The 25,294-nt window shown below is 40.9% G+C and overlaps 1 protein-coding gene and 1 long non-coding RNA gene across 3 annotated transcripts in view; one reads left to right on the forward strand and one right to left on the reverse strand.

Annotated features, from left to right (window-relative positions):
• The window catches only part of LOC118148317 (uncharacterized), a 126,734-nt gene that overhangs the window by 63,679 nt on the left and 37,761 nt on the right, over window positions 1-25,294 (forward strand). The window lies entirely within an intron of this gene.
• The window catches only part of FER1L6 (fer-1 like family member 6), a 216,921-nt gene that overhangs the window by 6,390 nt on the left and 185,237 nt on the right, over window positions 1-25,294 (reverse strand). For both annotated transcript variants that reach the window (XM_035276507.3, XM_054246765.2), the window contains 6 exons: window positions 22,931-23,091; window positions 19,786-19,928; window positions 17,530-17,618; window positions 17,012-17,110; window positions 13,570-13,811; window positions 11,598-11,761 (listed from right to left, as the gene is read on the reverse strand). In XM_035276507.3, coding sequence (XP_035132398.3) covers window positions 11,598-11,761; window positions 13,570-13,811; window positions 17,012-17,110; window positions 17,530-17,618; window positions 19,786-19,928; window positions 22,931-23,091 — 898 coding nt within the window. The remainder of the gene's footprint in view (window positions 1-11,597; window positions 11,762-13,569; window positions 13,812-17,011; window positions 17,111-17,529; window positions 17,619-19,785; window positions 19,929-22,930; window positions 23,092-25,294) is intronic.

Genomic DNA, 25,294 nt, shown 5'->3' on the forward strand with positions numbered 1-25,294 from the left:
GTGTGATCTTGGGTCAGTCACCTGCCCTCTTTAATTCTCACTTTACTGAGGCTGTTAACAGCATATAACTCTATAAGGTTGCTTTGAAAAATAAATGAAATAAACATATGCAGTGCTTAGCCTAGGGTCTGTTAAGTAGAAAGCCTTTAACTATGGCAGTTGTTAACTTAAACACAGTTTCATCCACAGTAACATGTAGTTTCACAGAAAACATCTTCTGCCAATAGACAAAATACCAGAGAAGTCCCACAGGCCCAGATTCCTGTAGGAAAAGAAATGCAAAGAAAAGTGAGTCAGATGCTATTAAACTACTTCTGCCCTAGAGATAGGAGTCATTTGTTATCATCATGAAGAGCCTTGCACCAGCTCCACCACCCTGCTAGGATGATCGCAGTGTATCTATCGGGCATTGGGAAGGCTGCAGGGGGAAGGTGTTACACTGACAGCTTTGATAAATGCTGTTGCTCTGCGTATCGCTCCACACAGAGGTTTCCCGTCCTATTTCAACCATCAGTATTCAGCTCAGCACCAAGCAGAGGTCATAAGCGAATATCCTCTAAATGTAATTTAAAATCAGCTAGTAAAAATGGACAGTTTGAGAGACGCTCTATGAGCCTAATGATACCTGTGGATGGGAGAAAATGATAAGAAAAGATCCTTTAGAGGACTATGGATTTGTCATACCACATATATAATTGACGTGCCAAACTTCATTGTGCCTAGAGAAGGGATGACTTCCGAGGCCGAGAAGTGACTGCATTCGGAATGGACATGCCTTCTTCAGCAGTAATTATTGCTTATTAAAACACACCCTTGACTGGAATTATATGAGGCATTCTCATATATTAATGAAGTATTCTGACAAAATATTTTAGGAAAAGGAATATATATATATACACATTGTATATACACATTATATATGTATACATGTATTTATGTGTATATGTAGTTATATCCACATACACACATGTATATACACATACAAGATCATATATGACCACACAAGATAATACACACATATGTAGTTGTATACATGTATATATGACTAATTTATTTCCAGTTGATGAGGGAAAGCTCTTTTTAACAGATAAATGCCAACCAATAAATGGAGAAAAAATGATAGATTTTTAATTTTTTTATTGCATTTTAGGTTTTGGGGTACATGTGAAGAACATGCAAGATTGTTGCATAGGTACACACATGGCAGTGTAATTTGCTGCCTTCCTCCCCATCACCTATATCTGGCATTTCTCCCCATGCTATCTCTCCCCAACTCCCCATGCCCTGCTGTCCCTCCCCTATTTCCCCCCGACAGACACGGGATTTAGATAGATTGATAGATAGCTAGACAGACAGATGAAAGAAAGGGTTAGAAAAATTATTTTATAAAACCAATGAAATAAGATCATCAGTGGTTATTAAAGCCTTTGGGTGGAGGTGGCAGCACAACAGGAATTCGCCACAGCGCCATGTTACCCACCACATTTACTATGTAAAGGTAACTAAAATTTATGCATAGAGACAATATTAGAAGTAACCAACCATTAGCAAGAGTTTTCTTTAGATGGTATGCTTATGTGTGCTATTTACCTTTTTGCGCTTTTCACATTTCCTATACATGTGCATTATACACTCTATCTTAAAAATAATCTTTATGTAAAAATCTCTCTCTCCTCTGCTCCTATCTGATCTTGCTAAATATTATTTAAATGCTCAATCTACCACCCTCCCTAGCTAAGTTGTGAACTTCAGGATGGTAGGAATTTATCTTATTCACTGTTGAATCTTTAGAACCTAACGTATGATTATGTAGCCATAGTAGATGCTCACAGCTGTTTTTCACACCAAATTGGAAGCACAGAAACCTCCCTTTGAGTTTTAGTTGTTGATGCATGGGGGATGGAATTGACCTTGGCTGCCTGTCAATTTGTGGGATTAACTTTTAAAAGAAAATTTTTGATCTCTATCTCTTAAGAGTGATTTCTTTAAAGGTTGCTTTGAGTAGGATTACTTGGGATAAGGCATATAAAATGCATAGTGCAATGTGCTTCACTAAGAACATGGTCGCAGATAAGATATTCCCTTTCTTTCTCCTAAGGGTCCCCATCCCTCAGCAATCCCATGGAACTGATTTTCATTTACTATGAGGACAGCCACATTCCACATTCCACACTAGGAGCTGTGTGATCTAAATATCTAAATGATACTGCTGGGGGTACCAATAAGCAGCTTTAAAAATAAATCTGGTAGGTGGCAGTGGCCATAAACAAACCCTCTCTCACCTGCCAGCAACTAAAACCAGACAGCAATGTCCAAAGACTGGCTTCAAAGAATGGGAGGAGAGTGCGCATGGAGTTGGAATTAGAGAATGTCTAGGCTAGACATGAATGTTGGAGGCACCCAGTGTAACCCAGTGATTTTACAGACATGGAAACAGAAATGGAATGGCAGTTTTCCACTACACCATTTACTCTGGACCACCTAACTTGCTATTCCATTAGGAGAAAGTTATTTTCTTAATAGGGTTACTGTTTACATAAGGGGGAAAGAGTGTCAGAGGCATTTGAACCAGAGCAACTCCATCTTGAATAGGAGCTGGGTAAAATCAAGCTGGGACCTACTGGGCTACATTCCCAGATGGTCAAGGTATTCTAAGTCACAGGATGAGATAGAAGGTTGGCACAAGATGCAGGTTGTGAGAAATGGGAAAGTTCTTTTTCAAAGTTTGTATCTTAGACTACATTATAAGGAGTTACAATCTCTTGCTCTATGGCCATTATCCGCTATTACCATAAACATATACCCATGTATATATATTCTCTAAATCAGCTATGTCTTAAATCAGCTACCTTGACTTGCTCTGGCACATCTGAACAGAATTGGGCAAGCTCCAAACTCTAGTGCATGGCATTCCTTATTTGGAACTGCCCCCCCCACCCCCCAACCACCCCAGCCTTCTCCTGACTAGCTTCCTCTTCTTCCTTGTCTTCTTTCTCATTATCTATTCAAGGAATTTCCAAGTTTTCAGACAGTTGGGTCAAGCATAGAATGTGAGGTCCCATTCTGGCGAACAGAAACTGGACCCAGCAGTAGGGTGATGGCGTCAGATTATGAAGTTATAAATGTCCCTGTCTTTTTTGTTCAGGTGTGCTCTTATGGCAAGACTGCGGTGGGTTGCAGCCTTCCTGCAGCAAATAGACTAGCCTTGCTGAGTGATCCATTGTCTCGGTGTGGATTGTTCCCCACGTCATAAACCCATTTCCAACAGAGGTCACAAAGACCTTGCTGATAAAACAGGTTGCAGTAAAGAAGCCAGCTAAAACCCATCAAAATCAATGATCAGAGGATGAGAGTGACCTCTGGTTGTCCTCACTGCTACACTCCCACCAGCCCCATGACAGTTTGCAAATGCCATGGTGACATCAAGAAGGTATCCTATATGGTCTAAAAAGGGAAGGCATGAAAAATCCACCCCTTGTTTAGCATATCATCAAGAAATAATCATAAAAATGAGCAACTAGCAGCCCTTGGGGCTGCTCTGTCTATGGAGTGGCCTTTCTTTTATTCCTTTACTTTCTTAATAAACTCGCTTTCACTTTACAGACTCACCCTGAATTCCTTCTTGCCCAAGATCCAAGAATCCTCTCTTGGGGTCTGGATTGGGACCCCCTTTCCTATAACAAGAGGACAGAGGCAGCTGGAATACATCCCTTCTGAAGGCCAAAGCAGGGCTTTCAGGACCAGGTTCCATGCTGCGTAGCCAAGGCTCCACCCATGGGCCACTGTGTGCACAAAAATGAAGTCAGTTCTTATTTTGCCTTCAGGAGGTGTAAGGGCAAATAGAAATTAAAAATAAGAGGCTTGGTTCTCCCTGTTGAAAACCAGAAGAGATTTCCTTCCTCCTCTTCTTTTCTCTTACAGCATTTACTTTAGAAAAGTTATAAGTACTTTCTCTTCTCTTTGAAATGTACATAAATTGTTTTGAAAGCTGACAGGCCTTTTGTCTTTAACACCCAGGAATGTCTTTTTCAAGGATTTGAGAACCACCTCCTTGAAATGTAAACACTAAGAGAATAGCATCCTACATCCCAGTTTCTGTGGAAGGGTAGGAGGCTAACTTTGGTGAGCACCTTGCTCCAAGTTGCAAAACTACCTCCTGTCATGAAGATTTGAGAAGATTGATTAAATGACACTGCTGCGGGGGGGGGGGGGGGTCACTGATAAGCAGCTTTAAAAATAAATATTTAAATATAAAATAAATATTTTTTTAAAATCTGGCAGGTGGCATAAAGAGTTGAGAAGTTTGTTTTTCCTTCAGGTAAAACTAGTCAGGTAACCTCAATGACCATATGTGCCTAGAACAATGTGTGACAAATGGTGCTGTGAAGTCCTCTTATTTGAGGACTAGTCGTTGTTTCTCCTGAAAATATGTATGTAATGGGTTATTGGCTGCTTGGCTATATAAAAGGGTGAAATTTCTGTCTTTGCAATCTCTTAGCAGGTTGTTAAGACTAATGACTACTCAATGATAAAACTTTACCAGCTTTTGAGTTGGGAGACTTTAAATTGTATTTCCCCAAAAAGTATCACCTCAGACTTCAGCTCTATGGTTAAGATTGCTGACCCCGGGACAGGTTGGATGTCCCTTTTGTTTCTAAGGCCCTCTGCCAGAAGTATGGCACAGTGGTTAGTACTCAAGAGGGTAGAGGTGGACTGCTTGTGTTTGAATCTCATCCTCTCTCACTAGCTGTGTGACATGAGCCAAGTTACTTAAGCTCTCTGTGCCTCAGCTTCCTTATCTATACAATTGGAATTGATTATATATGTATATTTTGCAGGAGGTTTTAGCAGATAAATGAATTAATATACATTCAGTGTTTGGTGCTGTGGAAATCCACAAAGATCACCAAGATAAGAACAAACAGAGGCTATTTATCTAGAGCTACCATCACTTAGGTTTGGCAGAGACTCAAAAATAGGGAGAGAGGAGAAACTTTATCACAAGAAAAGAGAAGTCATCGGATGTGTTCTGACTGAAAGGTGCTGGTGTGGGGAAAGTGAAAGCAGGCTAAGTAGGGGGACACTCTATGTGATTAGTTTGGGGAACATATTTGGAAGCGGGGGCACCAGTTAGGGAAGCTTGCAGTCATTGCCCAAGCTCTGACGGTTTGGGGCTGTTTGTTACAGAGGTTGTAGCTCTATTGTCATGTGTGGTCTGACCATTGCCGGTTTGTATGTTTGGTCTTTCAGAAGTGGTTCTGGTCGTCGGTTCACATTAGCAATGCTTGTTATTACCACAGTCAGAGCACTCTTCACTCTGCAAACTTGTGGTTGCCAGTTGCTTCTCTTGTCTGTCTTCCCCTCAAGACAGCAGCTACTTGGATGCAAGGGCTGATTCCTATTTATCTTTGTATTCAGGGTAACCTACCAAAGACCTGCCCAGAGCAGGCTCTCTGTAACTGCTGAAAAATGAATAGTTGAAGGAGCAACATGATCATCTAGATGCAGGAGAAAACTACTTTGACAGAAATGAAGAGCATTTAATTACAAGCTCCTATCCTTACTACAGAAAATGATACAGGAATTAAGAAATCACTTAGGCAGATATAAGGGTATGGGTGTCCTAAGTAGGGCCTTTCTCTGTAAGGAAAAGCAGCCCTAAATCATTTTCTAACAAAGAACAGCTTGTAAAGTTGAACTGCAGTCATAGACAAGCAAGCTGGGAGCTTGCACAGGTGAATGCTGGCAGGAACTAGGGACTAGACACGTTCAAGAAGCCTATTTGCATAATAAGATTAGGGTGGGTTAACCAGCCTTCCCCCATACCTGATTGAACCAATCTGTGAGCCCTATGTAAATCAGACACCACCTTCTCCAGCCTGCCTGCCTATAAAATCTGTGGCAGCCTGCCACCTCCCTGCTTTTTTTTTTTTTTTTGGATGTTTCTCTTTCGAGGAGCTGTTGTTCTCCTTTCTTCTATTAAAATTTCCACTCCTTAACCCATCCACACATGTCTGTATCCTGAATTCTTTCTCAGTGTGAGCCAATAAACCCCAGGATATATACCCCAGATAATGCAGCCATTTCAAATCTTTAAAACAATCTCCTGTGAAAATTCATCATGGCTGATTCATCAGGAGAATCATTTATAAAGTAGTTGAGAGCATGTTGCTAGAGGTTCTATTCTTCTCCCTTCCCTTCTTTTTTTTTTTTTTTAATAAAGACAGGGTCTCCCTATGTTGCCCAACCTGGAGTGCAAAGGTGTGATCATAGCTCACTGTACCCTTGCACTCCTGGGCTCAAGGGATCCTACTTCCCCAGCTTCCTAAGTAGCTGGGACTACAGGTAGATACCACCATGCCTGGCAAATTTTTATATATATGTTTTGTAAAGACAGAGTCTCAATGTATTGCCCAGGCTGGTCTCAAACTCTTGGGCTCAAGACGTCCTCCTACTCCAAAGTGCTGCGATTACAGGTGTGAGCCACCACACCCACCCCTTTCTCTTTTCTTATATTTACCAAAAGTGTAACCCCTAAGGATTGGATGTTATTATTGACTAAGATATTTAGGCATTTTGAGTTTGGGACATTTACCTCATCTTGGGGTCCAGAAGGAGGTGGGAAAAGGGAATGGTCAAAACAGTTTATTACTGAGCAAGGGCTCAAGCAAAAATCTGACATTTATTGAACACTTAGAATCTGTGTGCCTGGAACAATCTCATTTCAGTGTTGTAACAGCTCATGAAGTATATACTTTCATTACTTTCATTTTCTTAATCTTTGCAGCTAAAAAAGCTGAGGCTCATGGTAAAGTTCAGACAGCTGGGAAATAATGGAGGCAGGCTTTGAACCCAAGTTGGTTTTTCTTATTTCTTAAAGGACAGAATTCAGGAGTCATGTTGTTGTTGTTAGAGACGAGGTTGCACTATGTTGCTCAGGGTAGGCTTGGGCCCCAGGGATCCTCCTGCCTTAGCATCCTAAGTAGCTGAGACTACAGATTTGTGCCACTGTGCTTGGCCCCAGTTAGCCTTGAGTACACTGCTTATCTGCTGTCCTGAGGCTGTTCTAGGCTGGAATCTACCCCTCTCATTATTACTGATCACAATCCCTAGGGTAATCTAGAAAGCTTTTGAAACTTTTAACACAGACATGCATTTTTTGATGTACAGAAGTCCTCTGTGGGATCTTAAATTATAATATGTGCATGTCCTCATAAAAGAGGCTTCTCTTTTATGATAGGACTATAAGAGGTGATGTGACTTTAGTGGCTCTGTTAGGTTTTACCTCATGAGCTCAAAGACAAAGAGGGATCTTCAAATGGACTCTCCAAAGCACAAAAGCAGAAAAATTCTGCATTGGGTCAATCAAACCAGACAGTAAATTTGCCACATAAATGTCTCACTTACGGCCCAGCCATTACAAAACTATTAGATAAGTGAATTTAAATCACTATAATCTGACATACCCAGGCTCTGGCAAGGCAAGGACAGCATGGAGAGAATGTGAAACATCATGGAAATTGCCACAACTCTGGTACCTAGCAGGTGGGGCTCAGATCAGAAGCTCAAATGCTTGACAGATCTTAATACAGTCTAGAAAAACAGACTGCCACCGCCCAAATGTTCATCCATTCACCACTGTGTCATCTATCTAAATCTTTTGATCCCCCTGCCTTTAAAATCTACCTGTCGTCTGTCATTTCTTTATTCCTCTCTAGTGTCTAAGCTAAAACTGAGATAATCATATAAATCAATGTGTGCTAATGTGTTCATTTTCAAAGAACATTTACTGAGCACTTCTTGTGTGCTCAGTACACTGAGTAAACAGAAGAAAAACCTGGGCCAGGCGCAGTGGCTCATGCCTATAATCCCAGCACTTTGGGAGGCCAAGGTGGGTGGATCACGAGGTCAAGAGATAGAGACCATCCTGGTCAACATGGTAAAACCTCGTCTCTACTAAAAATACAAAAATTAGCTGGGCATGGTGGCACAGCCTGTAGTCCCAGCTACTCAGGAGGCTGAGGTAGGAGAATTGCTTGAACCCAGGAGGCGGAGGTTGCGGTGAGCTGAGATCACAGCATTGCACTCCAGCCTGGGTAATAAGAGTGAAACTCCGTCTCAAAAAAAAAAAAAAAAAAAATCAACAGAAGAAAAACCTGATAATCTCTTATAGTAGAGTCAATTTCTTAATTATTCTTGAATTAATTGATTCATTCCATAAATATGAGTATTATGTCTTAGGCACTGAAAATTTGGAAAAGGTACAGAAAGAAAAAAACATACATTTTGGATTCAAATTGCTCACAGTAAAAGAACCATGAAGTCCATAGACAGGTTCAAATCAGTGTGGCAAGAGCTGCAGGTAGGGAACTAGAAGGCAAGCCCACCCAGGCGGAGGACACCCAGGAAGGCTTCTCATAGGGACACTGCTAAAAACAATCTCCAGGTATTTAAGGACTAGGAGTTCTCTCAGAGAAAAGGGCTAAGGCATTCCAGGCAGAAGGACCAGTCCACAGACCAGATAAGCAGGTGCCCAGGAAGGGGGTCATGCTGGTTGAGAGGAGAACAGCGAGAAATGATACTGTGGAGGTTTCTAGAGAGTCTACACTAACCTGCTTCTCATTCACTGGGCAATCCACGTTCATCCCTTTCTGTCTTTGCCATTCCACTACCATTGCTTTTTAAAATTTGAGACATAATTCACATACCAGAATGTTTACCCTTTTACATTATACAACAATTAGATGGATTTTAATATGTTCACAACATTGTACTGCCATCACCACTATTTGATTTCGAAACTTTTTAAAATCACCCCAAAAAGAAACTCCATACCAGTTGCTCCCCATTCTCCTTCCTGGCAACTACTCATCTATTTTCTATGAATTTGCCTATTCTGAGCATTTTACATAAATGAAATCAGAGCAGTATGTGGTCTTTCAAGGCAAGCTTCTTTCATTCACTTAGCATCACATTTGCAAGGTTCATCCATGTTGGTACATACATCAGTATTTCATTCCTTTTCATGGTTGAATAATATTCCATTGTATGGATATACATTTTTAAAATTCACTAATCAGCTGATGGACATTTGAGTGTTTCCTCTTTGGGTCTATTATGTATAATGCTGCTATGGACACTCACAGTGATGCTTTCTTAAAGGTCACCAGGAACCTCCATGCTCTTAAGTCCAATGGGCACATCTTTGTGGCTTCTTAAACTCTCAACAGCATTTGACATGGTAACAAAGTGCCCTTCTCCAAAGAGCCTCCTCTCTGACTTCTCTTTCTGCACATTTTTATTCTTTTTCCTACATCTTGGCCTAGTCCTGTCTCTCCAATTGTGACCCTCTCTGACCATTGTTCACATAGCATTCAGGGGATGTGTTTCCTAGGTGAGGCAGATCCCCTCCCGGCTGGAAACCATGCAGTGGCTTTCCCTTGAGGCCTCTGTGATCAGGCTCTAGTGGCTTCTCCACTACACCAGCACTGCTCTCATGCATCACATGCTGGTTATGGGAGGCTTTTGTTCGTTTGGATTTTAGTTTGTCCAAAGCACTGAACTCATTTCCACCTCAAGGCATTTGCCTGTGGAAAATGCTCTTTCTCTCTTTCCTCTGATGGCTCACTACATTTGATTCATCAAGTTTCAGCTTAATTTCACAGGCACACAAAGGCCTTCCCCTGCCACCATAGTGAATGAAAATCTCTGCATTGGATAAGCTTTGATTCAGCGCTTTGTCTCCTGCCCAGCCCTTGTTCTAAGTCATTACTTTCTTGGAGTATGTATGAGTAGCTATCTGTGGCTTTGCATGTATATGTCTGTGTGTCTGAATTTGACTTTAGACTGTAAGCTCTATAATGACAGAGACCTTGTCCATATTACTCATGTCTTATTCTCAGGACCTATCGTTTAATAGAAACTCAGTAAATATCTGTTAGATGAAGTGAAGAAATAAGTAAATGACATGGAAAATGAGGAGTAATTAGGATTAAGTGAAAGAAAAGGAGTCTGTATATATTTCTCAAAATCTAAAGGGATATAAAATATACATGACTGCCATTATATGATCACGCATCTAAATTTACTGCTTATTCATGTACAGAAATCAGAATAATGTCAAAAGATAAGAGTTTGGACACCTGGGCCTGGCAATTCCCATTTCCCAACCTTGTACTGTGTTCAGGAACTTCTATCAGAAGGTGGTGAGCCTTCCACTGGGAGCCACTTCACGCCTCCATACCGAACTCATCACGGTTCTTTCACTTGGAGTAGACATCTGCTCTTTTTCATCCAGAAAATGCCTTTCCATTGTCCTTTGTCCAACCCTCAACTCCTTCAAGACAACTGCATCCCTCGCACCTCTCTGTTCCTTCCCTGCCTTTCACACCTTGGTTATTCCACGCATGATTGGATGTTGACCCATTTGTCCCTCTCACTCTGAGAACAGAGGCCGTGACTTAGAGCAGAGGCCATGACTCATTCATTTGTGGTTTTATTCATGCATCCAACAAATATTGGTTGCCCAGAACCAAGCCCAGAGGCTGGCACGAGGTAACCCTCACTAAGTACTTAAGGGGAACTGAAACTGGCTGGAGCCTCCCCAGCAAGCTCACCAACTGAGGGGATCCAATTAAGAATGGAGGGAAGAGACAAACTCTCAGAAAACATAATAAAACTAGACACCATGAGGTCAGACCAGCAGCTGCCATTTCCCCAACGACGTACAAAGGGAATCCCTGCTTCACACTCACTGGATCCCCGGAGCAGAAACAGAGAAATTGGTCTCTATCCAGAGCTGCTACCAGAAAAATCCTGCCCTAGGTGTGCTTTTGCCACAAGGCACTAGAAGCAGAGAGCAGAATGCACTCATCCCAAGGGGAGGTTAGCAGCAGTAAAAAGACCCTGCCATTAGACCCTGCCATTAGTGCCTTTTTCCAGCCTCGCTATTTCATTCCTGCTGCCTTACAGAGGATCAGTGAGGGAGCTGAAAAAACAGGAAAAGAAACTGTCTTCCCAATATTTGTGAAAGGTCAAAGATTCCTGAAAATGTATGCCACACAGTCTGACATGCATTTGCAAGAAGTGGGCAATTCATGGAAAGGGATAAATGGCTCCTCCTGCTGTTGCCTTCTTTTGAAAGGATGGATCACTTTTTATATCATGTCTTATATTTGAGGATGAAGGCATAAGGTAATTGCATTGAAATTTTACATTACTCAGGACTTTATGCATAATCTTAAGAAATGTTGAAAAAAAATTAATGCCACGGGCATATAAGTTCAGGCCAAAAGGACAGAAAATCACCTCAGCATAGATAGCGAAGTCTTCCTGCATTTATAAAACTAGGACAGAAAATCACCTCAGCATAGATAGCGAAGTCTTCCTGCATTTATAAAACTAGGACAGAAAATCACCTCAACATAGATAGCGAAGTCTTCCTGCATTTATAAAACTTTAAAAATGCTTGCTTCTCAGCAGAATCTCTGCATAAAGGGTTCATGTCATTTCAAGGCATTTTACTTGAAGTTCACAAAATGACTCATTGGAAGAGCACGATGCCCGCATCCCCTCCACCTCCTATAGCTATCACTTACTGTGAGTTCTTTGCTTTTAGAAAAAGGCCACCAGCCACGCACACGTTTTTGCTGGAATATAGAGATCTTGGTCTCCTCACTTGCATTTTCAAACTTGGTGAGATCACAGGCTTTGGCAGACTTAGCTGCTCGAGGGAAACTGTTGAGGTTCATTTCCAAGGTGCCTGTGGAGAGATGACTGTAAAAGTTAGGGAAGCATTTTCTGAAGGTTACATAAGAGCTTTCCATTCATCATCCTCATTCATTTACCCTTCACTTCCTAGTCATTCAGTCAGTACCATATTGGATCACAACTATGTGCTAGGTATTGGGAGTACAAACAGGACTGAGAAACATTTGGTGCCATCAAAAGAATAATCACATGGTAGCAGGTAGAAGGGAAAAACTTAACTTGCAAGCCTCAGTTGCAGGTAACATCACTGCTGGGCACCTCCTCTGCTTCCTGAGCCTGGATCATTGGCTGTAGCCCTCCCCTACTTTAGCACTGACAAGCCCATGAGAGCCTCCTCACCCTACTTCACCTCCCTCTTGATGTCCAGTAAACCCCTCCAGGTCAGAGACTAGTCTTCTTGTCCTTGTATCTATTCTTCAGGACAGGAAGTGAACCTCAGTGGGTTCCCAACACTGTTTTTCCAATGAATGAGCATGAGGCAGAGTAAGATATTGCCCTGAGTCCTGTATCTCTTTAACCATTTTTTTCCTATTATAAATTAATAATTGTTAAACATGAAAAATTCAGAGCATACTCATGGGCAAAAATAGGAACATGGAAAAATTTTTTATAATTTCATTCCTAAAATGTTGACCACTGCTCTGTGTAATGAGGCTTAGCCCTTTCTTTCTGCCTATGACTGTCCCTGTCTCTATGCATATAGAGAAAATGAGATTTTTCTCTTTTTACTTAATGCATCCTGTACATTAAGGATGTACAGAACTTTCCAATTCATTAGATATTCCCATATTTTTAACGTTTGCAGGTTTATTGCCTGTTGAGTGTGTAAACCAAAACTAAAACTTTAAGCCCTCCAACGATCTGAATGGACGACTCCTGTCTGCCAAGGGCACTCTAAAATTAACCTGAAAAACTAGTGCAGGACATTGATAGGAAAGGGGAGTCAGACATGCCTCATTACTATTAACATCAACAAAGACCTTAAGACTGGGAACAGACTCTCAAGTCTGATCATCTATCCTCTCTGAAGCCTGCTACCATGAGGCTTCATATGCATGAAAAAGCCTTGGTCTTCACAGCCTCTCATCATAATGCAGACATTCCTTTCTATTGATTCCAGGTCTTTAATAATAACTCAACCAATTTCCAATTGGAAAACCTTTGAATTTGTCTATGACCTGGAAGCCCCCACTTCCAGTTCCTCTGCCTTTCCAGACCAAACCAATGTGCATCTTACGTGTATTGATTGATGTCTCACATCTCCCTAAAAGGTATGAAACTAAGTTGAGGGCTGACTACTTTTGGCACATGTCATCAAGACCTCCTGAGGCTATGTCACAGGCATGTCCTTATTTTTGGCAAAATAAACTTCTAAATTGATTGAGACTTGCCTAAGATACTTTTTGGTTTACAAGTGATTACTCTGTGTGAGGCACTATGGAGTACTCTTTAATTGTGTTATCACATTTACAGCTCCGCACCCCTCTGTAGTATGTAATATTACTACCCTCATTTTACAACTGAGGCACAGAGCAGACCAGTAATTAGCTCAAAGTTTAATGACCTTTTAGTGATAGAGCAAAGATCAACTTCGGTCTTTTGGCATATGTAGGGGTCCATCATATGGATGCACCATCACTCATTTAGCCAATCCCTATTAATGGCTCTTTGGGATGTTTCCAAGTTTTTGCTATCAGACAGTGCTAAATTATTAGTCTTGTAACTAAATCAGACCAAGCTCTTCAAAAGCTGAGACAAAACCTTAACATTAATATGTGCTTGATAAAGCCACTGGCTTACCCAAGAAGTCATCTGAGGACAGCCTTTCAAAATCCCAAACCTGCAGCACCAACACAGCAGGAGTCTTACACTCCATCTTCTCTAAAGAGAAGATGTTCTCCCTCTTGGTAATGACCATTTGCTTCTCAGCTGGGAGATACTGGAACGGAAACAGGAAGCGCCAGTTGAAGTTACCCTCTCCAGTCAGGGAGTTGTAATGCACGTCTGTCTCCTGCTTGTCATCCTCTAAACCCTTTAACCATCTGAAAAAAGATTCATAAGAATTTAAACCCTCAGAGTACATTCTCCAGGCATCAGTATAATCATAAGTGATTTAGCTCATTTCAGTGTGGTCACAGATCATAGTTTTAAAATCATTATAATTGGATTCAGTTGGAAGTTTCTATTTTTAACTTGAAAGAGTGAAAGAGTGAAATAGGGGTCAGAGGATCTGCTGTAACAGAAAAAGGACTGATTTCAAGGCAGGGTGGGGAAGGGTCTTCAATTGCTTGTGTAGATCTGAAACTCCATGCAATCAAGATGGAAAATTCAGGAAATAGGCAGTGAAAGTGTAATCTGAATCTCTGTCACCCTGGGAGCCCTCTATACTTGAGTCTTAGAACAAGATTACCCACTACACTGAGGACTCTGACATTGGGCTGCTGTAGTCCTGTGCTCTCAGGCCTGCACTGGGCTGGTATAGAGTCTCTACCAGACTTGTGTTGTCAGACCTGTGCCATCAGATATAATTGGTCCCCTCCTCCCTGGTTCTAGGCCTAGAACACCCAGCAGGCCTGGATTTGTGTGGCATGGAGGGTGAGAGGGCTACCTGCACCCATCTGGATTCCAACTCTGACTGCAGCACTTACAGTGCAGCTGTAGATAAGTTATCTAGCCTCCCTGTGCCTGATTCATCTGTACACTGGAAGCAATTATAGCACTTAGTTTATAGGATTGTTCTGAAAATTTACATGAGATGATGCCTAAAAGTACCTTGGACACTCCAAATTATCTACCGTGTTCTTTCTTCTTAGTATTATCTGTTTTCCGCCTCCATCCCCGGCATAATGTAAGTTACAATTAGTACATTTATCCCTACTACTTTGTCTGTGAATTGAGAAAATTAGTTGATAATTTCAAACCATGTGGTTTCTGAAAGCAGACTCCCTCCTTCCCAGGGCAGGGAAGAGAAGAGTGAAGGCATTTCTCTTCACAGAGAAGTAGCACCACTCAGGATATGGATCCAATTATTTAGTTAAAGATGGTGTTCACTCAGCCAATACATTTGTAGTGTCTGTTCAGAGGCAATAAGAGAGCTTGATGCCAGGAGAGTGTTAGGGAGAAACAGAGATGATCCTTGCTTCATGTAACTATAGTCACAGGGGAAAGGGGAGAGAGGGATGTAAGTGGCAGAAGTCACCAGAGAGAGATGTGCAAAGGCCCATGGAAGAAGAAGTAAGGATTCAGCCTTAGAAGTTCTTTCTTCTTAGTTCTTCTTGCAGAGAGCAAGGGGGAGTGTGCTGTGAAATGAGGCTGGAGAGAGAGAGAGACAAGGGCTAGTTATAGGGGATACTTTAGAATGTATTAATGATTTGAATCTCTATTCAGAGACAATGGGATATCAAGGGTTTTAAGTACAGGACTGACATGATCAGATTGTGTTTTGAAAAGATAGTTCATGTTTAAACACAGAGAACAAATTATTGGAGGGCTAGAATGAATATGGAGAGGCAAATTTGGATGGCATTGGTATTGCTGTGATCCCACCCAGAAAGAGATGATAGAGAAAAGGACAATGGTGTGGCAAAGATGGAGAGGATGAACAGGTTCTGACGGTCACTTGGGAGGTGAAATGGACAAGCTCTGATAGCACATTGGAAATGAGGAAGTCAGTGAGGAAAGAGTCTATAGATTTGGGGTTCTCAATCCAATGGATGATGGTGCCAGTCACTGAGATAAGAAACCCTAGAGAAGAAACAGCATTGTAAGGACGTCTTGTTTTAAAACTTGTTCAGTTTGAGATGCTGCTTTTGCAGAATCGAAGTAGGTAGACACAGTGGGAACAGAAGTTGTCAAAAATGGAAATTAAAAGGTGACAACTGAAGCCATTCATTATTTGAACCACTTGATTCAAGTGAAGTGTTAGTTGAAAATGGCAGAGACAAAATAGTGGGCGATGAGAAGTTGGCCCAAGACAATGCTATGAGCTATTTAACTGCTAGATGGCAGAAAATGAGCTTTCAAAGGATACAAACAAGAAGTGACCAAGGGGACAAGAGAAAAAACAGATGCATGTGATGCTACAGATGTTAAGGCAAGAAAGTGTTTCAAAAAGAAGAAGTGCTTAGGTGTGACAAATGCTCCTTACAGGGAAATAAGATAAGAACTAATTTTAAAAACACAACAAGACTATTAGATTTAGCAAAATGGAGACCACCGTCACTTTAGCAAGACCTGCTGTGGTGGAATGTTAGGGAGAAAGCCAGATTGAAGTGGGAGGGAAGGAGACCGAGAGAGAGTGAACAAACATCTCCATCATCACATTTTCCAGAAGGCCAGCTTCTGAAAGTCAGTCTGGACTCTCTCAGAATCTTTCCTATTTCAGGCCATAGTGAAATACTTATTTACAGGACACATTAATCTTTCCTAAACTGGTGATGAGACAGCAATTTCAGAGAATCTTAAGTACACTTGTTAAAATCTCATTCATTTCGGGTCATGCTCCTTCTATTACTCCTGCTTTGTAAAAATTTAACTCACTTTTTTATTTTTATTATGAAAAAGATGGGAATTTCGAACCACTGGATGTGGTATGACTGCAAATCACTGATAATATGTGTCCTGGAGACAGAATACTTCCTGCTTGTGGAAGGCAAAGAGATATAGCATAATGCTGAGATGGGTTTTAGTTAAGGTACAGATTAAAATCACCTTTCATTTGATGCTGTACCACCTCTTCCCGTTCCCTGACTAGTGGCCCAAAGGAAGCAGAGCCCAGATGTAAGAGATTATAAAATGCTTCCCTGGGTCTTAGGTTATATCTTTTTTTTTTTTTAAAATCAATACCTCTAGCAAACAAGAAGTTCTAAATTTGAGCTTTTGCATTAGCTTTACAATCTGTGCAACGTATTAATCTTTCATCACGACACCACATCACTCTGCTTCTTTCTGTTTAAAGGTAGTTGTATGACAAATGTCACTCAATAAGTTTAGGTATCCAGTGTTTAACTGAAAGATGTATATGTAGAAGTTCCTCATAAAAATACTTTCATAAGCTAATAATTTCTATCAAAATGACCAAATCAGACAAATATTAGACAAAAAGTGGCCTTATCTAACAAAGTAAGATGGCTCCTTTTGTGGGCTGTGGGGTTAGTATCCTCCATGAGGCATAGATTTGGTTAGGGTTTAAAAAGGTGAGGACGGGAGGAAAAGGGAGGTTGGAGTTTGCTGATAACCTTACCCTTTCACATAAATATCACTTGATTTTTGGCCTGTGAAGATATTCTCATCCTCTAAAATGACATCTTCAGTGTTCCAGATGGTCACTCTCAATTCATATCTGGGGTGAGAGAAGGAAACATTAGGTTTATGACTTTGAAAGCTGAGTCAATTGGTGTCTGTGTGGTTCTAGTATTGCCTTTGGTCTGTAAGTTTCCTTAAGTTTGCCAGGTTCAGAAATATCAACATTCAGGGGCTTGGTTCCGTCAGAACCAAGTATCCCAGCTGGAGACCATAGAACCATCAAGGACACAAATTACTCTGAGCAGATCTTCCTTTTATTAACCAGCATTTTTCAGATGAGGAACTGGAAACTCAGAAGCCCCTCCCTTAAGACAGGGGCTACCACCAGACCCTGGAAAACTGACGAGGTAGATAGTGAGGTATCAGGTAAGCTGTCAGACACCAGATAAAATGTCACGATTCTTTCTTTTGCTACCCTGGTCTCTTCCCCTAAAGCTGGGGCTGCAGCTGACATACCCTTTGGGTTGCCTTGGAGAGATGTCAACAGGAGGTCCAGGTTGAGGCATATCCTTGGGAAACATGTCTACCCACATCTGCAGGCGGCCCTTGTTAAGGAAAAAATGTCTTCTTTAGCTTTGGGGGACATGGGTAATGGATAATTCATGGTTTTATAAGATCCCTTTAGTTGAAATGGGTATTAAGTATAGCCTGGTAGTTTTATAGATGTCTATTTAGCATATCTGTTGACTTTTTTTTTTAAGGAATTAGAGCATAAATTAAGAGTAGGTAAAAAATAAAAAAGTAGGTGAAGGGTGAGCATCAACTAGGTGGTAGACATAGTGTTATCCATATATTTGACACACATTATCTTATAAACTCTTGCAATATCCCCACTGGGTAGATGTTATTATTCCTGTCTGGCAGAGGAATAAACATTTTGCCCATGTTTAATAGTATGTAGCAGAGTTTAGATTCAACCCCTGTGTGTTGACCCCAGAGACCTTGCCCTTTCTGCAAACCCCTAAGGATTAAACAGATGATAATCCCATCTGTCACAAATATGCTTCAATGTACCTTTATATCTATTATCTCTGTTAATGTTCACCCCAGCCAGGATTCAGTTCTATACATAAACTAAGGCTCAGAGAAGTCAGCAAAATTTATCTGAAGTTCTGTGGCTAGTTAGTGCTGAAGAGAGCCTCCCATCCATTGCCTTGAACTCCATACATCAGATTTTACTCTGGTACAAGAGATTTAAGGGTCCATGTGAGAAATCCTTTGGATTCCATGCTCAGCTCTGTTGTATACATTCTAAGAATGGGGTGGATTTTATAAAGATAAGGTGGGGCTCCACCAGAGCATGAAGAATATGCAGGATTTGGATGAGGAAGGGGTTTTAGCTAGAAAAGAATGACTCTTCAGAGGAAGAGAAAATGTAAGCAAAGATTTAGCACTTGGGAAGAAAACCAATTCAATAGAGGAAAGCGGGATGATTTATTTTCTAAAGCACATTAGTATTCACCCTTAATAAAAGAGCCACATCTGACCAGCAAAATGAAGGATCCTAGTAATCAAAAGATTTCAAACACCAGGCAGTGAATTTCAGGTAACAATCATAAGCTGTGTGATTATGATTGTGGTAATGGTTTACCCTCTCATCATGCTCCTCCAGACATGCAATCGCTAGGTCTATATCCCAATACCTCTGGGATAGCAGGGTGAGTGTTCCTGACCCATTATAATCAAACTCATGAGTTGCCTGTCACATAGTAAGTGAGCCCAGAGCTGGGACAGAAGCTGGCTTGTGGTGTGGACATAGCGTGGGCCAGGAATGCAGATTGCCTGGGCTAAATCCCATCTTTACTACTCACAACTGAGTAATTCGGAGCAAATTAACTGAGCCCTCTGAACCTCAATTTCCTCATAGGCCCATCGTGGGGCTGCATTAAGGAATAAGAGGAAGGTGACCCACACACCCCCGTTTGTCTAGAAAAATCCAGCTTGATTATTAACAGTGCCCTCACTCACTCCCAAATGGCCCCAGTTTGGATCAACAATTCTATGGTCATCCTAAATAGCTTAGAAAATGTATGTAAAGGTCCTAGTAACCGAAGGCTCTTAACAAAGGTTATCTTCTCTCCCTTCTGATTCCAGCCCAGCTCTCTGGGTATTTTTTTCACACAGCTTCTTCTTGCTAGTTCTTTAAGGTAAGCTACCACCTATTGCTTCTCTGGAAAAACTGTGTGTGTGTGTGTGTGTGTGTATTACTAGGCTGTGTGGTTACAGATAGATTTTGGACAAAGTCCTGGGCATACCCAATGGGTTTTTAAGTTACTCAAATGTCTAGTATTCTTCCAGAAGAGTTTGGTAACTCAGATGTCTAGTATTCTTCCAGAAGAGTTTGGTAACTCAAATGTCTAGTATTCTTCCAAAAGAGTTTGGTAACTCAAATCATAAAAAGCAGTACTAAGCTGAACACTGACTCCAGGGCAGGGCTTCTCAAACTCAGCATTATTGACTGGATATTTTAGGCTGGATAATTCCTTGGAGAGAACCTACCTTGTATTTTCTAGGATGCTTAATTTCGCACCATCCTTGGCCTCTATCCACTATATGCCAGTAGCAACCCCACCAACTTGTGACAACCCAAAATGATTCCAGACATTGCTAAATGTTCCTGAGGGAAGAAGGTCAAAATTGTTCCTGGGTGAAAACTATTACTCTAGGGTACACAAGATTAACTTTAAAGGCCAGAAACGTCTTGCCCACTACCTGCTCCATTCCTGGCTTATCTTTGTGGTACAGCGGCCGAGTTTCTATGTGCTCGGGAACCAGCCTGCACCCGACTTCCGGGATATCCTCCCAAGAGTGTAAAACCTTGAGGGCCAGGTGTTCATAAGACTCCACTGTCTCATCTGCAGGAAAGAAAGACAAAGAAAGAAACTTGTCAGATGTTGTGATGAGCGGCCAGATGCATTTTTAAACACTTCTCTTACAGGCTTATTTAAATATACCAAGGGTCTGGGTGCAATGGTTCACACCTGTAATCCCAGCGCTTTGGGAGGCCAAGATGGACAGATCACTTCAGATCAGGAGTTCAAGATCAGCCTGGCCAATATGGCAAAACCTTGTCTCTACTAACAATACAAAAAATTAGCCAGGCATGGTGGCATGCGCCTGTAATTCCAGCTACTCAGTAGGCTGAGGCAGGAGAATCGCTTGAACCCAGGAGGCAGAGGTTGCAGTAAGCTGAGATCGTGCCACTGCACTCCAGCCTGGGCAACAGAGCAGGGACTCTCTCAAAATAAATAAATAAATGTACCAAGAAACAGGGAAAGATAAAACAAAACAAAACAAAAAACCAGAAAAAAAAAAAAAGTAAGGTTGGAAAGAGGTGGAGATAGAGAGAAGGGAAAGGGAAAGTTTAGAGAGAGGGAATAGAGACTGGTTCATAAGAGGACCCAGAAAGCGGGTCTTGGTCCTGGAGCAGTGGCTCCAACCACCCCCTAAGATCTACAGATTATAAGCATGGCTTCAAAGTACTGGAGAGGGTACATTTTTGGAGGTATAAATCTGTTTGCTAACATACTGTGAAACAACCTGGAGAATCATGGTGGCCCTAAGCGAGGTGGTGAAATGGACCCAATGTCCATCCAGAGGGACATCTTTTGTCTTCTCAAGGTGTCTTGAGATTTCTCTCTTACCAACACCCATCCACAGGAAATGTCCTCTCACCTGCCATTCTACCAAAGGTGGTTATTCATGATAAAAGCTACAGGTGGAAATGATACTCACAAAAGAAGACAAAAATTGTTGAAAGAATAAAATCTTGACAAAGCTTAGAGCGGCCTAATTTGATATAGGAAAATCAAACTTGTCTTTAGAAAAAGGGGCCACAATGCCCCATTTTACATGATGTGATTGTGATGATTATACCTTGCATGCCTATATAAAAATGTTTTATTTACCCCATAAATACCTATTACATACCCATGAAAATTAAAAAAGGGGTCACAAAAGAAATCTCCCAATAGCAATAATTACAATCAGTAAAAGTTGATAAAGACAAACAAGAAATCAATGAGTAAATCTTTGTCAAAGTTTAAGCAGCCAGGGACTAATCTTATGAACTTAATTTCAGACTTTCAGTGGGTAAAAAAGTGGTAATTGTTTAATCACATAGAATACTGACCAAAGAACTAAAATGGCTTAATAGAGGATATTGCGAATCAATATTTTTCTCAATATATCATTAATATCTTACCTAAATATCCATAATCTGCATGTAAGAACCTTCAATGGGTTTCTGGGCTTGAAATAACAAGGTAAGAGGAATTGGTATCAAAGTGGTAGGGTCAACATAGTATCAAACCATCCTATGTCTGATCAGTACTTTTGATGAAATGACCTATGCCCTTTATTGGGCTAATTGCATCAAAAGTACTGAACCCTATGTAGGACACTTTAAAGCATCAAATGCATGTGCGAGTGATGTGGTTTGGGTCTGTTCTCTGCCCGAATCTAATGTTGAACTGTAATCCTCAGTGTTGGAGGTAGGGGCTGGTGGGATGGTGACTGGATCATGGGGGCAGTTTCTCATGAATGGTTTAGCACAATCCCCCCTAGTGCTGTTCTCATAATAGACTTCCCACAAGATCTAATTGTTTAAAAATGTGTAGCACTTCCCCACTTTCCCTCTTCTTCCTGCTCTGGCCATGTGAGTGCTGTGCTGGCTCTGTGTTTGCCTTCCGCCATGATTGCAGGTTTCCTGAGGCCTCTGCAGAAGCGAGGGAGATGCGGCCATGCTTCCAATAGAGCCTGCAGAACCGTGAGCCAATTAAAACTCTTTTCTTTAGAAATTACACAGTCTCAGGTGTTTCTTCATAGCAATGCAAGAACAAACTAATATAGTGTGACAGTATGAGAACTGTGCCATATCACTAAAGTAAATGTGATTTTTTTCCCCACTCTAAATTTATGGAAGCCTCTCTGGGATCTTTGTGTTATGTCCCATGATGCTCATGTGGAAAATCTACTACTTGGTTTTAAAATAGGATAGTTATTGGTATAACATTTATGGGGGTAATTTGGGTTGTGTTCAATTATTTATGCTATATAATATTCACTTCAAGGCTATTGTCCACCTTCTGACAACAATTCTACTTCTGCGACCTATACTATAGAAATATCGGAAACACACAAAAATTTGTATAAGGAAGTTCATTATCTCATTGTCACTACAAAAAAAAACCAATGTAAATAAATGGCATAGCCATAAAAAGGAATATCATCACTGATCATTTCAAAAAACAAAGGAGAATCATTATAATCTATGGAAAAATTTTAAAAGCTGGGCACAACACCATATGCATAATTCTGTAAAAATTTGATATATTCTCACTCACACACAAACAAGTGCAAGAAAATATGCCAGCAAGCATCTGAACTTGGGGATTAAGAGTGATGTTCATTATTTTCTTTACTTTTCCACGTTTTCCACCGTGAGCATGCATTACTCTTTTTCTTGATACTGAATCTCACTCTGTTGTCCAGGCTGGAGTGAAGTGGTACAATCTCTGCTCACTGCAACCTCTACCTCCTGGGTTCAAGTGATTCTTGTGGCTCAGCCTCCTGAGTAGCTGGGATTACAGGCACCCACTACCACACATAGCTGAGGTTTGTATTTTTAGTACAGAGAGTGTTTCACCATGTTGGACAGGCTGTTCTCGAACTCCTGACCTAAAGTGATCCACCTGTCTCGGCCTCCCAAAGTGCTGGGATTACACATGTGAGGCATCGTGTCCAGCCACATTGATTTTATAATTAGATATCCCACAGTCCCATACCCAAAAATATCACTAGAATCAGGATTTTCAAAAGAGGAGGAACACCAGCAGGATATTTTGCAGGGAGTTACCAGTGTCCTCTTCAGTGAAGACAGTTTTTCCCGAAAAGACTTGTTTTCCTATCTGTATTTTCCCAGGGCGAAAGTAGGGTCCATCCAGCTTGTTGTCTTTGCAGAGCTTGGTGAGGATCTCAGTGGGTTTGGATGTGTCTCTCCAGGCATTGTATCCTTCTCTAAAAAGTGGAGGGAGGACACACTTTGAAGTCCCCACTAAAAGAACCACCCAATATGATCTGTGCAGTTTCCTTCAGATTTAACCCGCTATTCTATATACCTGGGCTAGGGGTTTTGTTTTCTCTCTTTTCTGGCCAAACACAGCTTGCCTGAAAGGTGAGACTTCTGAGTAGCTTGACAGAAAAATCCTTTGAAGGTAGTTTTTTTTTTGTTTGTTTTGCTTTGTTTTAGTAATGTACTTTTCATTTTTAAAAAATTGAAGTGAAAGTCACATAACAAAATTAACCATTTAAAAGTTGATCAATATAGTAAGTAGCACTTAGGATATTCACAATAAGGTGTAACCATCACCTCTATCTAATTCCAAAAAGTTTCCTCATCCCACAACAAAGCCCTGTACCCAAAAAGCAGTTACTCCTCTTTCCCACTCCCCAGAGGCTTTGGCAATCACCAATCTGCATTCTGTCTCTATGCATTTCTTTGCAGGTTATATTTGTTTAGTTTTATTAAGTCCCTCACAGAACAGCCACTTGGCTGCTCGTATTCCAAGAGGAATGCCTAGCTCATCCTTTCAATGTCTCTGCTTCTTTCCTCCCTGCTCCCTAGCCCACAGCCTGCCAAAATCATAGTATATATTCATGTCACCGATAGTCTTGATGTGTTATTTCTCTAACTGGTGATTTTCCTGGTGACAAGTTTTTAAATTTTACCAACCCATTCTTTCCTTAAAAACTAGCCAGATTGATTAAAAATAAAAGAGAGAACAACCAAATAGATGCAATAAAAAATGATAAAGGGGAAATCACCACAGATTCCACAGAAATTCAAACCATCATCAGAGAATATTACAAACAACTCTATGCACATAAACTAGTAAACCTGGAAGAAATGGATAAATTCCTGGACTCCTGCATCCTCCCAAGCCTAAACCAGGAGGAAGCTGAAACTATGAATAGACCAATAACAAGGTCAGAAGTCGAGGCAGCAATTAAGAGCCTACCACACAAAAAAAGCCCAGGTCCAGACGGGTTCACAGCCGAATTCTACGAGACACACAAAGAGGAGCTGGTACCATTTCTTCTGAAACTATTCCAAATAATCCAAAAAGAGGGAATACTTCCCACATCTTTTTACAGACCAACATCATTCTGATACCAAAACCCGGAAGAGACCCAACAAGAAAAGAAAACTTCAGGCCAATATCCATGATGAACATAGATGCAAAAATCTTCAATAAAATATTGGCAAGCCAAATGCAACAGCAAATCAAAAAACGTATTCACCATGATCAAGTAGGATTCATCCCGGGGATGCAAGGCTGGTTCAACATACGCAAGTCTATCAACGTAATTCACCACATAAACGGAACCAAAAACAAAAACCACATGATTATCTCAATTGATGCAGAGAAGGCATTTGACAAAATTCAACAGCCCTTTATGCTACAAACCCTCAATAAACTCGGTATCCATGGAACGTATCTCAAAGTAATAAAAGCTACTTATGACAAACCAACAGCCAATATCATACTGAATGGGCAAAAACTGGAAGCATTCCCTTTGAAATCTGGCACTAGACAAGGATGCCCTCTTTCACCACTCCTATTCAATATAGTTCTGGAAGTTCTAGCCAGAGCAATCAGGCAAGAAAAAGAAATAAAGGGTATTCAAATAGGAAAGGAGGAAGCCAAATTGTCTCTATTTGCAGACGACATAATAGTATACCTAGAAGACCCCATCACCTCAGCCCAAAAACTCCTGAAACTGATAAGCAACTTCAGCAAAGTCTCAGGATATAAAATCAATGTGCAAAAATCACAGGCATTCGTCCACACCAATAACAGACTTAAAGAAAGCCAAATCAAGAACGAACTGCCATTCACAATTGCTACAAAAAGAATAAAATACCTTGGAATACAACTCACAAGGAACGTAAGAGACCTCTTCAAGGAGAACTACAAACCACTGCTCAACGAAATCAGAGAGGACACAAACAGATGGAGAAACATTCCATGTTCATGATTAGGAAGAATTAATATCATGAAAATGGTTATACTGCCCAAAGTAATTTACAGAATCAACGCTATCCCCATCAAGCTACCATTGACTTTCTTCACAGAACTGGAAAAAACCACCATGAACTTCATATGGAACCAAAAGAGAGCCCGCATAGCCAAGTCAATGCTAAGCAAAAAGAACACAG

Source organism: Callithrix jacchus, chromosome 16 (assembly GCF_049354715.1).
Source record: "Callithrix jacchus isolate 240 chromosome 16, calJac240_pri, whole genome shotgun sequence".
NCBI classification, from domain to species: domain Eukaryota; kingdom Metazoa; phylum Chordata; class Mammalia; order Primates; family Cebidae; genus Callithrix; species Callithrix jacchus.